The following is a 24,546-nucleotide window of genomic DNA, read 5'->3' on the forward strand; positions in this document are numbered from 1 at the left end:
TGAATCTCCATATTTCTTTATCTTTTTTAGGTATAAAATACAGTATTTGTTGATAAAACACAGCACTCTCTCATTTCTGAGGCAACTTCTGAACAATAACTGATGAAAATGAGAAAATAATCAGTGCAAGAAGTTCTTAGAAACAACATTTTTAGTAAAGACAGAAAATTATTTAAAACAATATTTTAAGACAATTTAGTAAAAATGACTTTTAAAGCTCTGACCATATAAAATACCCTTTGTTTTTTAATTTAAGCCACTTTGTCATTTTAAAGGAAGACTATTTCTTTCATGTAACAGTCTCTGTAAAAAGAACCACGAGTGAAATATTTCAGGCTAAACATACATTAATACACATATTAATAACCAGGTGAGCTCAGTCAATGACATAGGAGAGTAACTTGTGTCATATGAATAAAAACATCAGCCTAAACAAACATTTTGTTTTCAGATCTCAATTTTTACAAATTAGTTCATTTGAATAAATTTGATCTTTTATAAAATTAATTTTACAGTAAAATATGAATCATAATGAGAAAAACAAATACAGTTAGAAGTGACTATTAGTTTATGTTCATTAAAGAGGCAGAAATACAGTCAGTACTGATCAGCAGTGGGTATTGATGAACACTGATCTGATCAGAATCTTTCTGTGATTGTAGGTTTTAATTCTTTGATCTTCTGTTAATCATCATTTGTTCAGAACATTAAACCCATTTCAGGTGGAGGTTCAGTCTGAACAGCTCTGAGTTACTGAACTACTGAACACGCAGAACGAGAATAACAAACTGCTGGAGTTCTGAAAGAGGTTCTGAATGAACCCGGAGTTCTGAATGAGGTTCTGAATGGAGCCGGAGTTCTGAAACTGTAAAACGTTCAGCAGTAAAGACAGAGAGGAGTTTAATAATATTTCTCTTTAATAATTTGTAGCTGAATATTTCTGATCAGATTTTAACAGAAGATTCTAACAGTTACTGAAACAGATCGAATGCTAAACTATAACAATCAGACAAAATCAGGTGTGAGAAATCAATAATAATAATAATAATAATAACAACGATAATAATAACAATAACAACAATAATAGTGGTAGTGTAGAACCATTTGGACCCAGAGATTTAGAACTGAAGTCCTGAAGAAGAACTTTACTCTAAAACACACAAATCCACTCTGAACAGGTTCCGCTGTAGAACGTAGTGAACATTGTCATAATAACTATTATTTAATTAATAGCTGTTTTCAGATCTGGCTTTTTTCATTTAAGGCACATTTACTGTTTTGCGCTGTAAAAACGTCTCCTGGCCAGTAATATGCTCTTAAATCTAGTCTGAATATGTAATATTTCTCTTATTGAGACTGTTGTGAGCTTATTATAAGATTATTAACTTATTTCTAGACATTATTTACATGTTTAAGGTGATTTTAGTCAGATCATCTTCCTCACTACACACGCAGATTATTTAGACTGTTTACAGCACATTTCTTACAACAAGCAAAACATCTGCCAACATGGTGAGAATTAGACTTAATAACATTAATTAAAACATAAACACGTCTACAAAAAAGTTCAATAATCTTACAATAAGCTTATCAATCTCAATATGAGAAACATTAACATATAATGACTCAATTTAGGATCATTTTACTTGCCAAGGTGCCGCTTTCCACAGTGCAGGTTCACTGTTCCACATTGAGACGTCCATTTAACAAACAAACAAACAAACAAACATTGTAGTGGTGATTAATTTTAGAATCAGATTTCTAATAAAGGTGAACTCTGAACAGAAGCTTTAGAGTCTAATCAGAGTCTCTATCCGTTTTCTAACCCATAATAATCCCCGTTTTTCCACTCGTTTGGCTCAGAGGTTTGTATTCATTTCATCTCCTCACTGTGCCCGTTTGGAGGGAGGCACCAGGTGGTCCGGCAGTTCGGCAGGTAACTCGTGCCCCTCCAGCTTCACTTTGATGAGGTGATTGGCCAGCGCAAACTCCTCGTCGTCCAGGAACCCGTCTTTGTCCACGTCCGCCAGCTTCCAGATCTTTCCCAAGACCGTGTTGGGCAGTTTGGACTTGACCATCTCTTTCTTGGCCATGGCGCCGGACACCTTCCCGTTGACGGGGGAGAGCGTGTAGAAGATCTCGTCGTAGGTGGGTTTGTCTCGCGCCACGATCCACTCTAGCTCGTCGATGCCCTCGCCCGCGCCCTCGCCGTAGCCGTGCCCAAACGGGCCATTCATGGTGCCCTCGAAGGCTCCGCCTTGCACCGCCTGGCTGGGCGCAGCCGCCTCTTCCTGACGCACCAGCGTCATCAGGCGGGCAATGTCGTTGGCCAGCATGTCCTCCACCGCCTCCAGGAGCTTCGGCTTTATCGTCTGGAACTTGGTGAAGTCCTGACCGGCCAGAACCTCCTGCAGAACCAAGACACAGTGTGAGGAACCAAGCTGGAACCCAGTGTTCTGTTCTCCAGCTTTGGTTTTGAATCGTCTGTTCCACCTTAAATGGTGCAGCAGTTACAGGCGCCAGAATGTCACTGCTGCACTATTTAAGGTGGAATGGACAATTCCAAACAGAGGCTGGCAAACAGGGATACTTATTTCACTAAATAATTTGAGGCAAGTATACAATGATGTAGGCATGCAGTTAGCACCATGCTAATTGGTGGGCTACTAGCTTAGCCTCTTAGTTCCAGTGCTAAAACTAAAGAAGCTAACTTCAGACACCAAACATGAAACTTTCTCTTTTACAAACCTGCATTTTGGAGAGTTTGGGGAAATCTCCCTGGGAAATCTGCTGGTCCTTCTCGATCTTGGCGTAAATCTCCCCCAGATTAGCGATCAGCTCTTTCTTCTTATTCTCCTTTCCAAACATGTTGGGCATCTCCTTCTTCAGGGCGCTGATGATGTAAGCGTGGACCTGGAGACAGAAGAGCTCAGATGAGTTCTCATGGTTTTATAACAGCGTTTTCACTCAGACAGCCTAGTCATGTTTTTCTGCACCTACACTCCTAAAGATGGTTCTTCAAGGGTTCTTCAGTAAAGACAGTGATTCTATATAGAACCATAAATCTTCACGTTTAAATGTTTCCCTGTATGGTTAAATGGTACTTCAAATTGATAGAGAATGTGTTGTATATCTAAACGGACTCGCCCCTCAGAACCTGAGTGAACTTCTCTCCCACTATGAAACATCACGCCTACTTAGATCACAAGGTGCTGCTCACTATTAGTACCTAGAATTAATAAAGCTACATCAGGGGGCGGAGCTTCTCATACAAAGCCCCCCAGCTTTGGAATAATCTTCCAGTCAGTGTTCGAGACTCAGACTCAGCCTCAGTGTTTAAGTCTAGACTAAAAACCCACTTGTTTAGTGGAGCCTTTGGTAATTAGTTGTTCCTGTTAGATAAAAGGTGCAGATCTGGGGTTCATGGTCAGAGAGTATTATGGTAAACTGGGAGTGTCGGGCGCCGACATCTCACTTTCACAAACCTCACCCTCATGAACTGACCCTCCTGCTGCTGCTGCATAAACTCAAACTATCTAATTAACCGTTGCTCCACCTGTTTTTCCCTGTTTTGTAATCTAATATTTCATTCTAACGCTGTTTGCTGTCCGGTGTTGACCAGAGGTGGATGGGTTCCCCTTCTGAGCCTTGGTTCCTCTCAGTGTTTCTTGCTCTTAGGGAGTTTTTCCTTGCCACTGTTGCCATTGGCGACGCTCATGGGGGCTCGGACCCGGATTTTTCTGTAAAGCCGCTTTGTGACAACACCTGCTGTAAAAAGCTCTATATAAATAAACTTTGACTTGACTTAACTTGTATATGGTTCTATATAGCACCGAAAAGGGTTCTGCTACTGGAACAAGCTTGGTGTAACAATAGCAGAACCCTTACTGGTGCTATGTAGAACCATTTTCAGAGAGGTTCTGTATAGAACCATATACAGCACATTTCCAGTGCAGAGACTTTAACAGGCGTGTGTGCTCTCCCTTTATTTATAGCCTCTACTAAAGAACGCTAGAAGAACAGGGTTTTAAGTGTGTAATAAAAGCAAGATTCCCAATTCAGTGTTCCTGAAGAGTGACCAGTAAAACCTGCAGCATTAGCGTTAGCATTAGCGCTGTGGACTTTCACAGCCGTAACCTGAAGCTCAGATAAGACTCGTTCAGATAAACAGAGCGAACCTTGGCCAGGCGGGCTCTCTTGATGAGGTCGTTGAGTTTTCGGAGCGCGGCATTCCGGGGAAGACTCTGGATGTCCTGGAACAGATCCTGCTCTTCCGCCTCAAACAGCTTCCTGTTGTCAGGCACCAGCAGCGGCTGAGCCCAGAAGGAGCCGATGTAAACTCGGATCACCTCTGGAGTGTTGACGATTTTCCCCAGAGACCACATGAGGGCGCCATACACCCTCATCAGCTGCTGTGTGCCGATCTGATCCGATTTATTCAACACCACTCGCATCTTATCCTCGTGGTTCTTCAGGGCGCGGATCACTTCGGAAAACTCATCCGAAATGTCCAGCTTGTGGGCATCGAAGAGCAGGATGATCCGGTCCACTCGCTCCGCAAACCACTCCAGCACGGCCGCAAAGTCGTAACCTGCAGAACACACAGACAACAACGTTAATCACACACACACACACACACACACACACAATAAACAACGTTAATCACACACACTCACACACACATAAACAACGTTAATCACACACTCACACACAATAAACAACGTTAATCACACACTCACACACACAATAAACAACGTTAATCACACACACACACAAAGAACGTTAATCTCACACACATCAGCTTTAAAGAGAACCATTTTCAGTGTTCATAATGTTATTTTTGCTCTACTGTAACAGATTTTCAGCCTCAATGTTCCAAAAACACATTTTTCCTCTCTACTGTTCATCTCTGTTCAGCCTGACTAATATGCTCTGTTAGAGCTCCTGTGTCTTTAAGCCCCGCCTCCTGATGAGCACAGCATGCTCTGATTGGTCAGCTCGCCCACTCTGTTCTGATCAGTCAACCTCCAGAGAGGTTCCGCCCCTCCAGGTTCCGCCCCTGTTCTGCAGTCTGCAGACAGACTCTTCTCTTCTGAGCAGCTGCAACTCCGCTGTGGCTGTTTCTCCAGCGGTGTCGGTTCTGCCACATCAGTTTGATCCAGAGTGGATCCTGAAAGTCCGGTAAGCGTTGTCGCCACACGCTACAGCACCGAACACACTTTTCCTCCTCCAGTAGCCGCTGCGCGCTGTGTGAAAGGAAAATGGCTGGAATTCCAACGAAGATAACAGCAGTCAGTGCAGCAGTTCTGCAGTGCATGACAGTCAGCAGCCTGGGCAGTGATGGGACTGGTCAGGTTTGCAGTGCGAGGCCTAGTGTACACTGAACGACTTTCAGAATCTCAGAGCTGTTGTGCTGCTCACACTTCACAGCATTCATGGCCAGCGACCTGCTGCTACATCAAGGTAGCAGAGTGGATGCTGCCCATTAACTGCAGACGAGGCTCGTACTCAACACCATCTTTCACCCACACACAGGGATGCGGGAAGGTGTTTTCAGCTGGGGGAGCTAAAATTTTAGGCAGTACACGCGTGATGTGAACAGTGACGTCATGCAAAATAATTTGCCTTTTTTCATTTAGATTTTTTTGATAATTTACATCAAACAGAGAGTCAGAATGTGGTGAGAGACCAAAGTATACCCTCATAATAACTGACACATCAAGCTACTGATGCTCACCCTGATTTCTCTGCTGTCTCTTTCTGGATGTATGCAAATGAGCTGAGTTGCATCCAATCAGATTGTTAATGTGTAAGCGGTAAGCAATTGTGTCAATTACAGCCAAACACTGGAACCCACACCAGCGGGAGATACAACAGCTGATAAAAAATAATATATTCAAAGTTAAAAACAATATCAGGCAACTTTCAGGCTCAGAAATGTCCTACAGCTCCTCACACACTCTCCCACTTTGCTCCTCAACCTGCGTGTGTTTTAGAGACACGCTGCCAAAGCAGCCAGCAGGGGGCGAGAGAGTGATTCAGCTCTCTGAAAATATACTGTTAACATATAAAGTGCAGCTAGTGCAGGTTTTTAAAATACAAACTCACTCCAAAACAAGACAGTCTTTACTATGTTCAAACTAGTTTTATGTTCAGATTTTTAAATTATTTTAGCAGTTGCAATTAACCAGCCCTGAAATCTAGGAGTGCTGCCACCCCTCACAAAGATCCCTGATGACGCACACCTGATGAGAAAAATCCCACTATCTCACAGGAATAAAAGCGAGTCAACACACTTTCTGTGGTAGTTTGCTTGCTGGGTTCTCTGCTTGCTGGGTTCTTACAGAATGCGAGTTCATCTCCAGCTCAGAGGAGAATGCCGCTGGGAATGTTCAGTCACAGCTTCCAGATCCAGCCGCAGTGACGGAGCAGCAGACTTGGAAAATATTCTCAGTATTGTTCAGAATTGTTCAGGATGGCTTGTTCCTCACTCCCTGGGAGTTTTCTTGCGTTCTGAATGGCTCACTGGTTGCTCCTGCCGTTGAGCCCGGGGGGCTGATTCAGGGGGATCTGGTTTGTCACAGGTCTGAAAAAATGTGTCTGCAACTGGAAAATTCAAGCTAAAATCCTTTAGAGTGGATTTAACAGCAGCCACAGACAACAGCACAGTTCAGTTCCAGCAGCAGAGCAGCTCAGATTACCCAGCATGCACCCTTTAACAGACCACACTGGAGAAACTGGAAACTAAACACACCACAATAAACACATTGACGTGTTATTCTCTGAGTGAGGACACTCAAAGCTCTGATCAGTGTTTCTGTAGAGCTGACAGAGCAGTGGGCGGAGCCATCACACTTTGGCACCGCCCCCATTTCCACGGACACTGACACACACACACACACACACACACCACACACACACACACACACAGAGCTCACAAACAGGAAAAGAAGTTCAAAAGGGCAAACTACACATACACACGCACACAGACACACACACACGTGAGAAACACCTCCCTCTCTGAACTTTGGATGAGTTATAAACACTTTATAGCCGGCACAGTGAATAAATGAACGTCAGAAAACAGACAGTTTACTAAAAACTCTAATATTTTAGTTGGAGCTTTATAGACGATGGTGTGTTTGTGTGTGTATGAAAATGAAAACGTGTTCTTTTCATTATAAACTTCACCTTTAAACAAAACATGCTGTACATTTCAGTATAATGCAGGCTGTGTCCTTGACTACTGCACCTTCACTACACAGTGCACTGCTTTAGGAGTGTGCTCTCATTGTACAATACCCATAATGCACTGCCATGTAAAACAGAATGAGGCTTCCAGAGTGATGAACAAAACCAGTAATGTTAGCAGACAACAACAGGGCTCTACATAGTGCTCCAACGTACAGAATAGTGAATGATAGTGTGTCAAATAGTGCTGTAATGTAGGAAATAGTGATTGATAGTGTGTCAAATAGTGCTCCAATGTAGGAAATAGTGATTGATAATGTGTCAAATAGTGCTCCAATACAGGAAATAGTGACTGATAGTGTCAAATAGTGCTCCAACATACAAAATAGTGATTGATAGTGTGTCAAAGTAGAGCTGGGCGATATGGTATCACGATTAACAAGATTTTTGCTCCTGGTGGTTAATTGCTGTTTTAAACTATGCTTTACGGTCAGAACAAGACAAACACTGCAAACAGTGGAACATTTCACAGATCTGTTATGGGAGAGTGGGAGAAAGTGTCTGTAGAGCTGTTTTTTTGCTGCAATTTTTGTAATAATCATAATTTAAGAAAGAAAACTGATTATTTTAGCTGTCTGGTGACGAGCGCTCAGCTACCCCGCTACAAATGCTAAACAAATGGCCAACAACAGAGCTAAACTGTTTAGTTTCTCAACAACATCAGTTTAGTACGAACAGCAAACATTAGCTGACTCAGTAGGTCAGTGATGGATCACCGCCTTACAGCCGTCACTCCGACCACATCCACATCAGAGCACACCACAGTATTCAGACACCAGCTAGCGACGTCTGGGTTTCTCTATACTATCACAGTAGTTTAAGGGGTGAACCGCAAAATATTAACACCAGACAAACGGAGTCCTCCTTTTCGCTACGTTTAAACTGAAAGCGGTGCTTTTGTGTCTCGTTTGATCTGCAGTATCATCAATTCGCCATGCTGTGTGAGTAACGGAGCTGCTTCAAGTTAGCCAGCTGCTAAAAACAGCTAGCCTGGGAAGATAGCGCTCTCCCACTCTTCACTGCCTCACAGCTTCCTCAGTTTACTTTCCTTTAAATCAGGGCTGTAATTTACATGAACCCACTTCTTTCTTTCACTTTCGTTGCTTGTGAATGCACTAATACTGAAATATGACTGAGCGCTGTAACAGTGCTGTAGTTGTGAGTATCAGACGTGATTTAACGCTGCTAAAGCTGTTAGGATGTACAGAAAGAGGTGAGTTCACTGTAGGACAGTACAGTTACGCCACTGACCTCGTCACTCACACTCAGTCACAGGAGAACAGATCGCCGGTCGCTCCACTCAAACAGGGAATGTATCACCTCGTCCCAAACCGCATACTAGCTCACTAAATAGTGAGTAAGAATAGCACATATACCATTAGAAGTGCTCTCATTAGTGTTGTATGTGAAGTACAGAAGTGTGTGGTTGGGACATGGCATATACTCAGAAGTGCGCCCTCTCCTGGCGACAGCAGAGTAGTGTCGCCACCAGGGCTTTCGCTAGAATGTGGCGACGTAGGAAATGGTGAAAAAGGGGGTTATTTCTGGTCCTTGTAAGTGTTCTAGACAGTGTTCCAAATTCAGGTTTTTTACTAAAGATTACGTCTAGAACTGCTCTGCAGGGTTGTTAAGGGCAGTTATGTAAATCTGTTGGCTGTGAATCACAAAAGGCTTTCATTTTCTGTACATTCTCTAAATCAGATAACGGGACGAGTCTCTGCTTAAACACACCAGACACGACACGGCTGAGCTCCGAGAGTCCTGCTAGAGACCTGCTAGCCTGCTTTAGTCCTGCTTTAGTCCTGCTCTCTGAACATACAGTATTAGTTAACAGAGTGAGTGAGTGGAGGAAACAGTGGATTTAATCCCAAATGCTGCATCAGCACAACAGAACATACCGGATCACTTCCAACAGAGGAGTAACTCTCAAAGTCCACAGAACACAGAGAGAGAGAGAGAGAGAGAGAGAGAGAGAGAGAGAGAGAGAGAGAGGGGGAGAGAGAGAGAGAGAGAGAGAGAGAGAGAGAGGGAGAAAGGGAGGGAGAGAGAGAATAAGGTAAAAAAGAAAACGGGCAGAAAGAGAAAATAAGAACGAGAGAGAGCAGCGGTAAAGTAATGAAGTGAACGAGTGAGTGTTCTCTCTGTTCTTCTGGCCGGTTCTGTCTGTCTGATAAAAATGGCGTAAATGGACACCAAACTGCAGCGGTCAGGAATAGTTCAGCAGCAGCTGTGAGTGTGTGCGTGTGAGGAATTCTCACTGTTCACACACACATGCAGTGGTCAGTCAGTGACCCCTCCCTCCTCTGAACAGTTGATGGTAAAGTGAACGAAGCTGAGAGACGAGAGAAAAACAGAACAAACAGAACAAAAAAAGCTGAAAAATCTGATCTGCATCATTTCCTTTATCTCTGAAACCTCTACATCCGCTCTGTCCATCCGCCCTGACGCCCTCATAACACAGAGAACTGGACAGTTGCACGGTCACTCACACAGCTCATTTACTGACCGTAGTGGTGTTACAGCTTAGTTTACTGACATTGCAAATGTTTTGTGGTAAATGCAGTTTCTGACTGCAGGTTTAGGATGTGAGCGTATTTTTCCAGAGTGCGTTTAGAGAGTGTGCATGTTCAGAGAGCGTGTTTTTAGAGTGCGTTTAGAGAGTGTGCATGTTCAGAGAGCGTGTTTTTAGAGTGCGTTTAGAGAGTGTGCATGTTCAGAGAGCGTGTTTTTAGAGTGCGTTTAGAGAGTGTGCATGTTCAGAGAGCGTGTTTTAGAGTGCGTTTAGAGAGTGTGCATGTTCAGAGAGCGTGTTTTTAGAGTGCGTTTAGAGAGTGTGCATGTTCAGAGAGTGAGTTTTCAGAGTGCGTTTAGAGAGTGTGCATGTTCAGAGAGTGTGTTTTTAGAGTGCTTTTAGAGAGTGTGCATGTTCAGAGAGTGAGTTTTTAGAGTGCGTTTAGAGAGTGTGCATGTTCAGAGAGTGTGTTTTTAGAGTGCGTTTAGAGAGTGTGCATGTTCAGAGAGTGTGTTTTTAGAGTGCGTTTAGAGAGTGTGCATGTTCAGAGAGTGTGTTTTTAGAGTGCGTTTAGAGAGTGTGCATGTTCAGAGAGTGTGTTTTTAGAGTGCGTTTAGAGAGTGTGCATGTTCAGAGAGTGTGTTTTTTAGAGTGCGTTTAGAGAGTGTGCATGTTCAGAGAGCGTGTTTTTAGAGTGCGTTTAGAGAGTGTGCATGTTCAGAGAGCGTGTTTTTAGAGTGCGTTTAGAGAGTGTGCATGTTCAGAGAGCGTGTTTTTAGAGTGCGTTTAGAGAGTGTGCATGTTCAGAGAGCGTGTTTTTAGAGTGCGTTTAGAGAGTGTGCATGTTCAGAGAGCGTGTTTTTAGAGTGCGTTTAGAGAGTGTGCATGTTCAGAGAGCGTGTTTTCAGAGTGCGTTTAGAGAGTGTGCATGTTCATAGAGTGAGTTTTTAGAGTGCGTTTAGAGTGTGCATGTTCAGAGAGCGTGTTTTCAGAGTGCGTTTAGAGAGTGTGCATGTTCAGAGAGCGTGTTTTTAGAGTGCGTTTAGAGAGTGTGCATGTTCATAGAGTGAGTTTTTAGAGTGCGTTTAGAGAGTGTGCATGTTCAGAGAGCGTGTTTTCAGAGTGCGTTTAGAGAGTGTGCATGTTCATAGAGTGAGTTTTTAGAGTGCGTTTAGAGTGTGCATGTTCAGAGAGCGTGTTTTCAGAGTGCGTTTAGAGAGTGTGCATGTTCAGAGAGCGTGTTTTTAGAGTGCGTTTAGAGAGTGTGCATGTTCAGAGAGTGTGTTTTTTAGAGTGCGTTTAGAGAGTGCGTGTGTTCAGAGTGTGTTTTTAGAGTGCGTTTAGAGAGTGTGCATGTTCATAGAGTGAGTTTTTAGAGTGCGTTTAGAGAGTGTGCATGTTCAGAGAGTGTGTTTTTTAGAGTGCGTTTAGAGAGTGTGCATGTTCAGAGAGTGTGTTTTTTAGAGTGCGTTTAGAGAGTGTGCATGTTCAGAGAGTGTGTTTTTTAGAGTGCGTTTAGAGAGTGCGTGTGTTCAGAGAGTGTGTTTTTTAGAGTGTGTTTAGAGAGTGCGTGTGTTCATAGAGTGTGTTTTTAGAGTGTGTTTAGAGAGTGTGCCTGTTCAGAGAGTTTAGAGAGTGTGCCTGTTCAGAGAGTGTGTTTTTAGAGTGTGTTTAGAGTGTGCCTGTTCAGAGAGTGTGTTTTTTAGAGTGCGTTTAGAGAGTGTGCATGTTCAGAGAGTGTGTTTTTAGAGTGTGTTTAGAGAGTGTGCATGTTCAGAGAGTGTGTTTTTAGAGTGTGTTTAGAGAGTGTGCCTGTTCAGAGAGTGTGTTTTTTAGAGTGCGTTTAGAGAGTGTGCATGTTCAGAGAGTGTGTTTTTAGAGTGTGTTTAGAGAGTGTGCCTGTTCAGAGAGTGTGTTTTTAGAGTGTGTTTAGAGAGTGTGCCTGTTCAGAGAGTGTTTTTTTAGAGTGTGTTTAGAGAGTGTGCCTGTTCAGAGAGTGTGTTTTTTAGAGTGCATTTAGAGAGTGTGCATGTTCAGAGAGTGAGTTTTTAGAGTGTGTTTAGAGAGTGTGCCTGTTCAGAGAGTGTGTTTTTTAGAGTGCATTTAGAGAGTGTGCATGTTCAGAGAGTGTGTTTTTTAGAGTGCATTTAGAGAGTGTGCATGTTCAGAGAGTGTGTTTTTTAGAGTGTGTTTAGAGAGTGTGCCTGTTCAGAGAGTGTGTTTTTTAGAGTGCATTTAGAGAGTGTGCATGTTCAGAGAGTGTGTTTTTTAGAGTGTGTTTAGAGAGTGTGCCTGTTCAGAGAGTGTGTTTTTTAGAGTGCATTTAGAGAGTGTGCCTGTTCAGAGAGTGTGTTTTTTAGAGTGCATTTAGAGAGTGTGCATGTTCAGAGAGTGTGTTTTTAGAGTGTGTTTTTAGAGTGTGCCTGTTCAGAGAGTGTGTTTTTTAGAGTGTGTTTAGAGAGTGCGCGTGTTCAGAGAGTGTGTTTTTAGAGTGCGTTTAGAGGGGGGCAGGCTGGAACACGCCGCTGCTGCTGCTGCTGGTCTAACAACCAAAACAAGAAAACAAGCAGATCAACTCTCAGATTAAACTGTTTCCACACAAACACACTTTACATCTGCAGACAGACCATCTCAGTAGAGCGGGTTCTCTCCTCAGAGCGTGATCTCTCCTCAGAGCGTGATCTCTCCTCAGAGCGGTTCTCACCTCAGAGCGGTTCTCACCTCAGAGCGTGATCTCTCCTCAGAGCGGTTCTCACCTCAAAGCGGTTCTCACCTCAGAGCGGGTTCTCTCCTCAGAGCGGATCTCTCCTCAGAGCGGTTCTCTCCTCAGAGCGGTTCTCTCCTCAGAGCGGTTCTCTCCTCAGAGCGGTTCTCTCCTCAGAGCGTGATCTCTCCTTAGAGCAGTTCTCTCCTCAGAGCGTGATCTCTCCTCAGAGCGGTTCTCTCCTCAGAGCGTGATCTCTCCTCAGAGCGTGATCTCTCCTCAGAGCGGTTCTCTTCTCAGAGCGGTTCTCTTCTCAGAGCGGGTTCTCTCCTCAGAGCGGTTCTCTTCTCAGAGCGTGATCTCTCCTCAGAGCGGTTCTCACCTCAGAGCGGTTCTCTTCTCAGAGCGGGTTCTCTCCTCAGAGCGGTTCTCTTCTCAGAGCGGGTTCTCTCCTCAGAGCGGTTCTCTTCTCAGAGCGTGATCTCTCCTCAGAGCGGTTCTCACCTCAGAGCGGTTCTCTCCTCAGAGCGGTTCTCTCCTCAGAGCGTGATCTCTCTTTAGAGCAGTTCTCTCCTCAGAGCGTGATCTCTCTTTAGAGCAGTTCTCTCCTCAGAGCGTGATCTCTCCTCAGAGCGGTTCTCTTCTCAGAGCGGTTCTCTCCTCAGAGCGGATCTCTCCTCAGAGCAGTTCTCTCTTCAGAGCAGAGGAGAGATCACGCTCTGAGGAGAGACCTGCTCTAGTCTGAGTGTAGTCTATCGTCTCAGTTCAGTCTGACTGTAGTCTGTCGTCTCAGCTTAGTCTGAGTGTGGTCTTGGTTTAGTCTGAGTGTAGTCTGGGTGAGTCTTAGTGTAGTCTGTCGTCTCAGTTCAGTCTGAGTGTAGTCTGTCGTCTCAGTTTAGTCTGGTTTAGTCTGAGAGTGTCTCTCCTTCACGTCACACAGACACTACAGGCTGATTATAATCATATACAGAACCGTCTAATCCTGAATTTCCAAACTGAGAGATGATTATGAACAGAATGTGTGTCTGAACTGAGCGCAGTGAGTCGCACCTGCCGCCTGAAAAGGGCAGAGTTCAGCTACACGGTGCAGTTCTGCTCATGTTTATATCTCAGTGAGACACGGCTACATCTGAACCCGAAAACCCTTAGTGAAGAGCCGGACGCTGTTTGAGGAGCTTCGTGGACGTTTTTACAGAAAAGATTTGGGTGACTATTGGCCTCTAGTGTTTGTTAGCTACATTAGCCTCCAGTTCTAACTAACGAGCTTCAGCTGATCAGCTCTATCTGGGCTCAGTGGAGAAACTGATTTTCTGTCAAACTGCTCAGTTTTTAAAATCTCAGTGATATTTGGGCAAAAGGCAGCAGAAATATGAAAATGTCTCATTCCTGTTGACCACAGAGTGAGAGAGAGGAGATCTGCTTTTGTTTTCTGTGGAGTAAACACAGTTTAGACCTGCAGTTCCTCATTATGGCAACACAGTGACCACAGAGTGACCACCTCACAGATCAGCAGCTCCACAGCTTCATCTGCTCTCAGGAAGATTTCATAAAGACTCAGCTCCCCCGTCCTGCCATCAGACAGACAGACAAACAGATAGATAGACAGACAGACACAGACGGAGTGTACAGTAAACATATCTGAGTGAAGATCCTTCAGGAACGAGTGGGCAGAGTTTAATCAGCTTTACACTGTAAACAGAAAACTGTTTACCCTGTTTACATTTATTCTAAACGTTAAACGACATAAAGGACAATAAATATCAGTTTTACGTGAAAAAAGCTTTAATTTTGAAGGTTAAATAAGTCCAGCTCGTGTCCATGAGGAGGAAACTGTGCCGGTGGTCAGCAGAGATTCGGCGTGAGCTGAAGGTGAGGCTGCGCTGGGCTGGACACTCCGCAGATTATTAACTGACCGGGTGATGGCCAAACTGAAGGAGGACGGAGAGCTGAGAGAGCTTTCAGCACCGACTCATCAGACTGAGCTCAGAGCAGCTCCACACACTGAACCACACACAGGAAAGATCATCTCTACACGCCGTGATCTGCTCACTCTGACACGAAGGATCATCTACACTGAGAATAAACTGAGCCGTAAAGTCGTCTCCTCGCATTCAGACCATTAACTCTGTAACGACCCCTCCTGTGGGGGTCCGGGGAAGTGGGGCAGTGGGGCAGTGAGGCAGTGTGGGGGTGGGGGGGGGCGGGTCTCAGTTCCAGGAAACACTGGTTAGAGAGCGATCTGGGCAGAGGAAGGGTCAGGAAGTGGAAGGGAGGAGTGTGAGAGAAAAGAAGAAAAACACGGACATGAAAATAAAACACTGAAACAACAGAGAAGACAGAACAAGATTAAAACCAGTCTGTCAGATTAAACCTAAAGCCAGACTAAACCCAGACTACATTTAGCCTAAACTCACACTATACCCAAACTAAACCCAGTCTATCAGATTAAACCCAAACCCAGACTAAACCCAGTCTGCCAGATTAAACCTAAACCCAGACTACAATCAAACTAAACCCAGACTAAACTCACACTATAACCAGACTAAACCCTGTCTCCCAGATTAAACCCAAATCCAGACTACACTCAGACTAAACCCAAATTACACTCAGACTACTCAGACTACACCAAGACCACACTCAGACTACACCAAGACCACACTCAGACTACACCCAGACCACATCCAGAGTAAACCCAGACCACACTCAGACTACACCCAGACCACATCCAGAGTAAACCCAGACCACACTCAGACTACACCCAGACCACATCCAGAGTAAACCCAGACCACACTCAGACTACACCCAGACCACATCCAGAGTAAACCCAGACCACACTCAGACCACACCCAGACCACATCCAGAGTAAACCCAGACCACACTCAGACTACACCAAGACCACACTCAGACTACACCCAGACCACATCCAGAGTAAACCCAGACCACACTCAGACTACACCAAGACCACACTCAGACTACACCCAGACCACATCCAGAGTAAACCCAGACCACACTCAGACTACACCAAGACCACACTCAGACTACACCCAGACCACATCCAGAGTAAACCCAGACCACACTCAGACTACACCAAGACCACACTCTGACTAAACCCAGACTACATCCAGACTAACCCAGACTAAATGGAGACCAGGAATCTGTAGTGCTGAAACACCACAGACACAGTGTGAGCGCGTGCAAAGGTTCAGATACTGAATTGTACAGATTCTGTGGAAAGTCCAGCGCTGATGAGCTGCTAGAAGAAGCAGAACAGTAGAGCTGTTTATGACAGTACTGTGATTGTCACAATACAGTTTGCTTTTCTGAACATGTTGTGTACATCGCGTATATCGTATATATCGTTCATATCGTATATATCGTTTATACTCTTTTCTTTTAAAAAATAAATATTGTGGCATATCATGTATCTTGAAAATTTTCTGAAGTACATTATATTTTTGCCACCTCTACAAAACTTCATGATCTGCTGCTGAATTTATTCCCTCATTTGGTGTAGATCATCATCACTGCACACTGAACTGGACCGAGTTCAGCTGGACGTGAACCGAGACTGAGATGTTCTGCTGGATCACAGTTCAGCTGTTCTGGAGTGGATCAGAGAGCAGGAGGAGTGTTTACACCCGCCAAAACAAACCGGATTACAGAATGGCTTCAACCAGCGTCAATTACACAACAGGCCCATTGAGGAGACGTGACAATAATAATAATAATAATAATAATAATAATAATAATAATAACAACAACAACAACAACAACAACAACAAAACAACATTATTATTATTATTACAATGTAAAAGAGTTAACTTTGACTCTAGTCACTAACCCCAGCAGTTCTGCACTTTAAACTCTTCAGTCTTTTCTGCAAGATCTCCCAGAATTCCTCATTAACCTCACTCAGAGCATGTGTGACAGGGCAGCAGGAAGTGAATCATGACCTTCAGATGACCTTCAGCTCCCTCAGCTCACAGTTAACACATCAGAGTGTGTGTGTGTGTGTGCTATTCACTATTCGTCACGCGACGTTCAGAACGCTAGCTTTAGCTCCTTAAGCCGAACGGGAGAGCGAGAGACGTTTCGGCGTCACGCGGCGTTCGGAGCGCTAGCTTTAGCTCCTTTAAGCCAAACGGGAGAGCGAGGCACGTTTCGGCGTCACGTGGCATTCGGAGCGCTAGCTTTAGCTCCTTTAGGCGAACGGGAGAGAGGCACATTTCTGGTCACGTGGCATTCGGAGCGCTAGCTTTAGCTCCTTTAAGCGAACGGGAGAGCGAGAGATGTTTCGGCGTTCGGAACGCTAGCTTTAGCTCCTTAAGCCAAACGGGAGAGCGAGGCACGTTTCGGCGTCACGTGGCATTCGGAACGCTAGCTTTAGCTCCTTTAGGCGAACGGGAGAGAGGCACATTTCTGGTCACGCGGCGTTCGGAACGCTAGCTTTAGCTCCTTTAGCCGAACGGGAGAGCGAGGCACGTTTCGGCGTCACGTGGTGTTCTGAGAGAGTGAATGTTGGCGACGTATGGAAGGACCTGCTGCTCTCTTGAGGTCATGATGGCTGTTAGCCTTGGGTTAAATTTTTGCATAGCAGCCAGCTAGCCAGGCTAGCATCACCTGTATTGCACCTTCACTGGTCAGCTGTATCACACACTGATGAGGACTAAAGTGAGAAAACCACTAAAACAGGAACTACTGTTACAGCAAATGACTAATGTTTATTATTTAAATATAAAACAGTAAACTAAATTTTAAAAAATTTAATTCTAATTCAGTTCACAAGTAAGGTTTTCAAAACGGTCATTTTTCCTTATAAAAAGGACATGACGCGCATTCACGTGCAAATACAGTGAGTGTATCAAATCTTTAATTTCCTGTTTCGGTTGTTAAACTGTGCTGGTCTGGTTGCTCCATCTGACTGACTGGTTGCACCGCCTGACTTTTCAGACTAGTTTCAAATTAAACAGGCATCTACTTAGACACCCGTAGAAACCTTTATTCTTCAACTTGAGTTTATACTTAAAATTTTTCAAATAAATAAACTTTATTATAATAATTCCACATTTTCATGGTTCTCCTGAGGTCAGACCACCTGACATGGTAAACGGAACCGTTCTAGCCATGACTCAAACATCACACTTCACTATATCTGTGACCTTGGCGCTGCACCATGAAGGTCACTTGGGGTCTTCTTTATGATACAATACCCTGGTCCCTCTTTAGTAAATGCATGTCAAAATAAAAGCCCTTAGTTTTTGGTTGTGCCGCCTGACATTTGAGGAAGTAAACATTTGAGGACAAGAGTTCAACACTTTTAAAGTTGCCTTGTTTTGCAACGATTTTTATTTTAAAGTTTTTAAACACAAACTCATGACAAACAATTTAGAATTTTATAACTAAATTCTCTTTTTTTGGTAGTTTACTCAATCAACATACATGGTTGGACGGCTGCACCACCTGACATTTCTAGACTTTTGGAGAGAAAAAAAAACTAAACTGAAATTTTACATGGATGCACTGAAAACTGTCATGTAAAAGAGGAACTGCTGAGTAATTTGTCACGTATTTATTAAATTATTTTTGGGGACAATAATGGACACAAAAATGCACATCATGTCAATTCAAGCCTTGTGTGTGTTATTGGTATCAATACTGTGTATCTGCTGATATTTAAGTATCAGTTATTGATCACTATCAGTTTGTTTCTGTGTCTATAATGTTATTAGTTATAAACCCACTGATTGTCGTTCTAAAGAAATTCTATAGACACACATTCAGCATCACTTCACAGACGATAGAACCATGCGAGGAACAAAGACTGACTCGGCCTTTCTGACCAATGCAGCGGTCACTGACTGAGCACATACATCTATACATCTACTTCCTTCACACACACACTCAGGAATCTCCCCATCAGCACACTTTGTGTGTGTGTGTGTGTGTGTGTGTGTGTGTGTGTGTGTATGTGTGTGTGTGTGTTAATGTAAACAGGACAGCTAAAAATAATACGCCCCCTCCCCCACCCCGCTAACGCCACGCTAACTCTGTTCACTTTAGGCTGAAGCTCTGAGCTGGACTGATATGAACGTCAGATCCCTGATACTGATATTAAACAGTTAATATTTCCAATAACTGATTATTTCAGCTGATAATTTAATACAGTTAAAATTTAAGTTTTAATTAATCAGTTTTATTTATTCATCTGACTGACGTTTCACAAACAGCAGAAACTCTCAGATGTAAATAATATAAACACTGCACTGGGGGCGGAGCTACCCACAATTCTTAATCAGCTCTTCTCAGAGAAAGACTCAGTGCTAAATCATTAACCACCTCCTCATGCTCCCCTCAGGCTGAAGGGCTGGACTCTCCTGGTTGAAGGTGATCAGTCGTGGTGATGGTGGTGGTGTAGTAAGTGACTGTTGGTGTTGGTGATGTTGAAGTGGTAATGGTGGTGATTCTGTTGGTGATGGTGTTGAAGGTGGTGATGATGGTGGTGATGGTGGTGTTGAAGGTGGTGGTGATGGTGGTGATTGTGTTGATGGTGATTGTGTTGGTGATGGTGGTGCTGAAGGTGGTGCTAGTGGTGATTGCGTTGATGGTGATTGTGTTGGTGTTGGTGATGTTGAAGTGGTAATGGTGGTGACTGTGTTGGTGATGATGTTGAAGGTGGTAATGGTGGTGTTGAAGGTGGGGATGGTCGCGATTGTGTTGGTGATGGTGGTGATTGTGTTGATGGTGATTGTGTTGGTGATGGTGGTGATTGTGTTGATGGTGATTGTGTTGGTGTTGGTGATGTTGAAGTGGTAATGGTGGTGACTGTGTTGGTGATGGTGGTGATTGTGTTGATGGTGATTGTGCTGGTGATGGTGGTACTGAAGGTGGTGATTGTGATGATGGTGATTGTGTTGGTGTTGGTGATGTTGAAGTGGTAATGGTGGTGACTGTGTTGGTGATGATGTTGAAGGTGGTGTTGAAGGTGGGAATGGTCGTGATTGTTTTGGCGATGGTGGTGATTGTGTTGGTGATGATGTTGAAGCTGGTGATGATGGTGGTGTTGAAGGTGGTAATGGTGGTGATTGTGTTGTGACGCTGTTCCTCACATCAGAATGTCGTAACTCTGTGAGCTGACCTGTTGCAGAGTGATAAATCCTTAATAAAAAACCTGGATATCAGCCGATCTTACGGACCAGTCCAGCTTACACACACACTCTCTGGCAGAACCTGAACTGAGGAACATCTCACAACTAAAGTCAGAACCGTGTGAAGAGGAACAAACCACATAAACGAAGGGAAAGATAAACAACTATCAAAATTCTGTTTTGATAACAGTGCGGTCTGTGAGAGAGGGGAACAGACTCAGACTCTGACCTCGGCTGATCCTCTGCTTTTCCCCGGAGAGAATTCCCGGCGTGTCGATGATGCTGATGCTCTCCAGGACCGGATTTGGCATCTGAGCACAGACAAACCTGAGGAACATCAGCAGAACACGGAGAGAACATTCAGACCTTCTGACAGCATTTACTTCAGCTCTGAAATCAACAGTCCTGACAGAATTGTTCAATATACACCACACACATACACACACCACACACAGCAGGCACACACACACACACACACACACACACATATACATACACCACACACAGCAAGCACACACACACACACACATATACATACACCACACACAGCAAGCACACACACACACACACACACACACACACACACACACACACACACACACACCAAACACACATCTACACACACACACCAAACACACACACACACAAACACACACCAAACGGATCATTCTCAGCACTGCAGTGACACTGACGTGGTGGTGGTGTGTTAGTGTGTGTTGTGCTGGTACGAGTGGATCAGACACAGCAGTCCTGCTCGAGTTTTTAAACACTGTGTCCACTCACTGTCCACTCTATTACACACTCCTACCTTGTCAGTCCACCTTGTAGATGTAAAGTCAGAGACGATATCTCATCTGCTGCTGCACAGTTTGTGTTGGTCATCCTCTAGTCCTGCACACAGAATGCTGCTCACGGGACGCTGTTGGATGTATGTTTTTGGTTCTCAGTCCAGCAGCGACACTGAGGTGTTTAAATACTCCAGCAGCACTGCTGTGTCTGATTCACTCACACCAGCGCAACACACACTAACACACCACCACCACATCAGTGTCTGATCCACTCGCACCTCAATGAAGAGGCTAGTTTAATGCAAAAACCTGCATATAAACTACTTTATAAACTTCCCTATATAAACCCTGTGTATTAACCCTACATACAGATTTACATATAAACCTAGGTGTTCATATATAAAACCAAACGGAAACCTATGTATAAACCAAGATATAAACTCGGCTTCTGCTGCTAAGCGCCCGCCCCACCCCAGCCCAGCCCACCCCTCATCCCAGCCCACCCCCCGTTTTTGCCCTTTTTCATTCTGTTTTCTAAAAATGAGCTCTGAAAGTTTGTTCCTGGAGCTGCTGTCCTTCCAGAACTTTCTCCAGATTTCCTCTGAGAGAAAATTCCACTCATTCCAGATCCTCTGCCAGCGGCCTGAGAGAGAGAGAGTGTGTGTGTGAATGTGAGAGAGAGAGAGAGAAGCGTCTCCGTGTCTCATGACGTCCTCTCACTCCCTCTCTCTCCCTCTCACACACACACAGACACACAGTTCAGCAGCTTGCCAATAAAACTGAATCTGACCCATAAGGACCCACAAAAACAGGTCATCAGGTCTGACCGGTTTTATCCAGCTGAGAACCAATAGAGACTCAGAGCCCTCAGATGTAAAGACCACAGCGACCGAAACCAGCAGTCAGCGACCTATCAGAGCAGAAACAGGCAGCCGGGCGACCCGTCAGAGCAGAAACAGGCAGCCGGGCGACCCATCAGAGCAGAAACGAGCAGTCAGGCGATCCGTCAGAGCAGAAACAGGCAGTCAGGCGACCCGTCAGAGCGGAAACGAGCAGTCAGCCAACCCGTCAGAGCAGAAACAGGCAGCCAAGCGTCCCGTCAGAGCAGAAACAGGCAGTCGGGCGACCCATCAGAGCAGAAACAGGCAGTCGGGCGACCCGTCAGAGCAGAAACAGGCAGTCGGGCGACCCGTCAGAGCAGAAACAGCTAACGCTAACACCCAAAAGACCGGCCGTTCCTTGAGCTCCATTTATCTCTACTGTAAAACGCTGCTTTCACTGTGAGATGTTTTTCTTTTCTAACTCTGCGTTTTAAAGATCTCAGACGCTGCAGACTCGATCTCCACCGCCCCTCTGATCACCTTCGTGTGTTAATGTTGATGATGAAATATTACAGTGATGGTGGTGAATAATGAGGAGGCGGAGCTGAACGTGTGTCTGTTTATTAGGAGGAGTAACGTAAGCGCGCTTGGCTAAAGCGTTTGGGAAATGGAGACTGAAACTGGGGAGCGGCGACACTCAGATAAACAGCAGGGGGCGCTCTCACAGTATTCACTACTTACAGTTTAGCACACTTTAGTTCTGTTTGACCTTTCTTTACATCAGTAACGGCAGCTTAACTCACATTTTAACATTATTTTGGTGACATATTTACGTTGCTGTGTGTTTATGGTCGGTTGCTAGGAAACAGACATGACAGCTGATTGTCGACTTTGATCAAGTAGGTTAAGATTTCCTAACTGGAGATAAGATGCTGTAAGATAAGACGAAATTCCTAAATTAAGATCAGATTTGCTTCTGTAATATAAATTTGTTAAAAAATCATATCATGAGCTAAAAGATCTGAAGACTAAAAGAGAGGAAGTTTCTGTAATACGGCCCCAGATTTTCAAATCGCTGTGGTCAGAACAAAACCTCATATCTCCAAAATGAGACCTTTACAGGAGAAGGAAAAAACACACACTACTTTTAATGTAAGTCAATGGAACCAGAGTTTTTTCTAAGTGATTTTGGGTCATTTCTGTTGGTTTATTCATCATGAAATTTACATACAATGTAAAGGCCAAAAGGTTTTTTCAAATTATGTAAAAAACTTAAAAACGACAAAAACGGAGATCCAAGGTTTTATTCTGACAGCAGCAAAATGTAGGGTTCAGGGGTCGCGGGACCACTTCAGACACAGTGAGACACTCTAGAACATGGTCGACTCCCTAAGCAGAACCCTCACTACAGAACCAGGGGCTCTCACAGCCCAACACTCAGGAACGTCTGTCCTAACCTTCACCTTTTCTGGAGAACATACAGGTTTGAGTTCTGACTGAGACAAAATATGATCAATATGATCAGCACGTCACCTTCAGACCTCAGCCAATCAGCTTCCTCCTGCTCTGATAAGGGCTCTGGTGTCAGCGCTGAGACACTGAGTAACCAAGCAGATCAAAGGGAGCAGAATGAGTAACTGATTAAAGCCTCTCTGAGCTCCAGACCTTCTGCTCCTCTCACACCTCCAGCCTGAGGGAGCGTCACGCTGTAATAGGTCAGACCACAGGACAGCTCCACCTGCGCCAGGTGTGTCAGGTCAGGGCTGAAGCTGAGCTCTGCAGGACCACCAGGACCCCCACCCCAATTTATCTGGAGGACCAATCAACACTACTGATCACTACTGATTGATTTTTTTTCTGCTCTACCCACCTGGCCCCACCCACCCGGAGCTTTTAATTGGTTAATGAGCTGAATCAGGTGTGCTGGACGGGACAAAGTGTGCAGGGTGTAGGATCATCAGGACTGGGACGGAGAACCACTGGGTTAGGACCCCTAACACACCCCACCCACACACACAACCCCCCCACAAAACTGTGTGTCCAAAACTGCACACTGCCACCTCACAGTGTGTAAAAACAGTACAGTGACGTAAGCAGCGCATTTATTGGTATAATACAGAACAGAACACGACAGAATAGAGTAGTAGCTGGGGAGTGGGGGATGCAGGGTGTGGTCAGGGGGCAAAGGGGTTCTAAAATTACCCCAAAGGACTGACCACCGCTGCCCTAAATTCTGCAGGATGAGATAATCTGCAGAAGCCCCCTTAAGTTGGATTCCTATTTTAATTTTTCCGTTCCACCTTAAATGGCGCAATAGTTACAAGTTAATGTACAGTTGAACAGAGAGTTGGAGCAAGAACTCTACTGCACCATTTAAGGTGGAACGGAAAATTTGAGTAAGAATTCTGCTCCACCTCTTAAGGTGGAACGGAATGTTTGAGTAAGAATTCTGTTCCACCTCTTAAGGTGGAACGGAGAATGCTGCTACACCATTTAAGGTGGAACAGAGAGTTAGAGTGAGATTTTGCGCCTACCTGTTGAGGAAAGCGTTCCCGAACGCGTTGAGCTTTCTGAAGGGCTTTTTGGGGTCCACCACGAGCGCGTTCCCGGGGATCAGCCCCTCCTGCTCGCCGTGCATCACCGCGATGAAGGAGTCGGTGGTGGGCTCGGGCCCGATGCGCATTCCCGGAAGTCCTGCTCCATCAGGTGTCGGATGAAGGTGGTCTTCCCGGTAGAGTACTGTCCCACCAGCAGCACCATGGGCTTGTTGTCGAAGTCGGCGTCCTCGAGCGCGGGCGAGTGGAAGTCGTGGAAGCGGTGAGCCTCCTCGAGCGGCAGCAGCTTGGTCCGGTAGAGCCGCTTCAGCCCGTCCGACACCGTGCTGAAGAGCTCCGGCTCCTTCCGCCGCCCGTCCCGGTTCACCCAGCTGAACATAGTGCAGTTTAAACCCAAACAGAACCCAAAAGAGCCGAACAGAACCGAACTATCCGCGCACAGAAGCAGCTCTGTAACTTCACAGACCGAACCCGGACTCTCTGACGCGCTTGCAGCGCCGCGAGCTCAGCGGAGTGACTGCGGTTTAAACTCCAGCGCGCGACTTTTACACAACTTTAACTCTCAGCTCTGACCCGCCAGGAGAGGGCGGGGCGCTGGGAGCGGTGGGTGGGGGGTTTCCAGAATTAAAGTCCCTTGAAAACCAACGCAGCGCGCTTTTTATTACTCACAGACTTGGAATTCTGCTCCAGTGAATGTGTTCATCACAGAGACTCCCGACTGTTTTTCTATGATCACACATTCAGTTAATCACTGCACTCATTAATATTTA

The 24,546-nt window shown here is 44.9% G+C and overlaps 1 protein-coding gene across 1 annotated transcript; it reads right to left on the minus strand.

Annotated features, from left to right (window-relative positions):
* On the minus strand, positions 1–24,346 carry ehd1b (EH-domain containing 1b). Its single transcript, XM_036594661.1, is given in 6 exon segments — positions 1–2,408; positions 2,749–2,913; positions 4,179–4,591; positions 19,842–19,939; positions 23,756–23,912; positions 23,915–24,346. Coding segments are annotated over 6 exon segments (1,596 nt in total). The 5' UTR covers positions 24,156–24,346; the 3' UTR covers positions 1–1,886.
* Between the last annotated feature and the right edge of the window lie 200 nt (positions 24,347–24,546).

This window comes from Colossoma macropomum, unplaced genomic scaffold (assembly GCF_904425465.1).
Source record: "Colossoma macropomum unplaced genomic scaffold, Colossoma_macropomum, whole genome shotgun sequence".
In the NCBI taxonomy this organism is placed as follows: domain Eukaryota; kingdom Metazoa; phylum Chordata; class Actinopteri; order Characiformes; family Serrasalmidae; genus Colossoma; species Colossoma macropomum.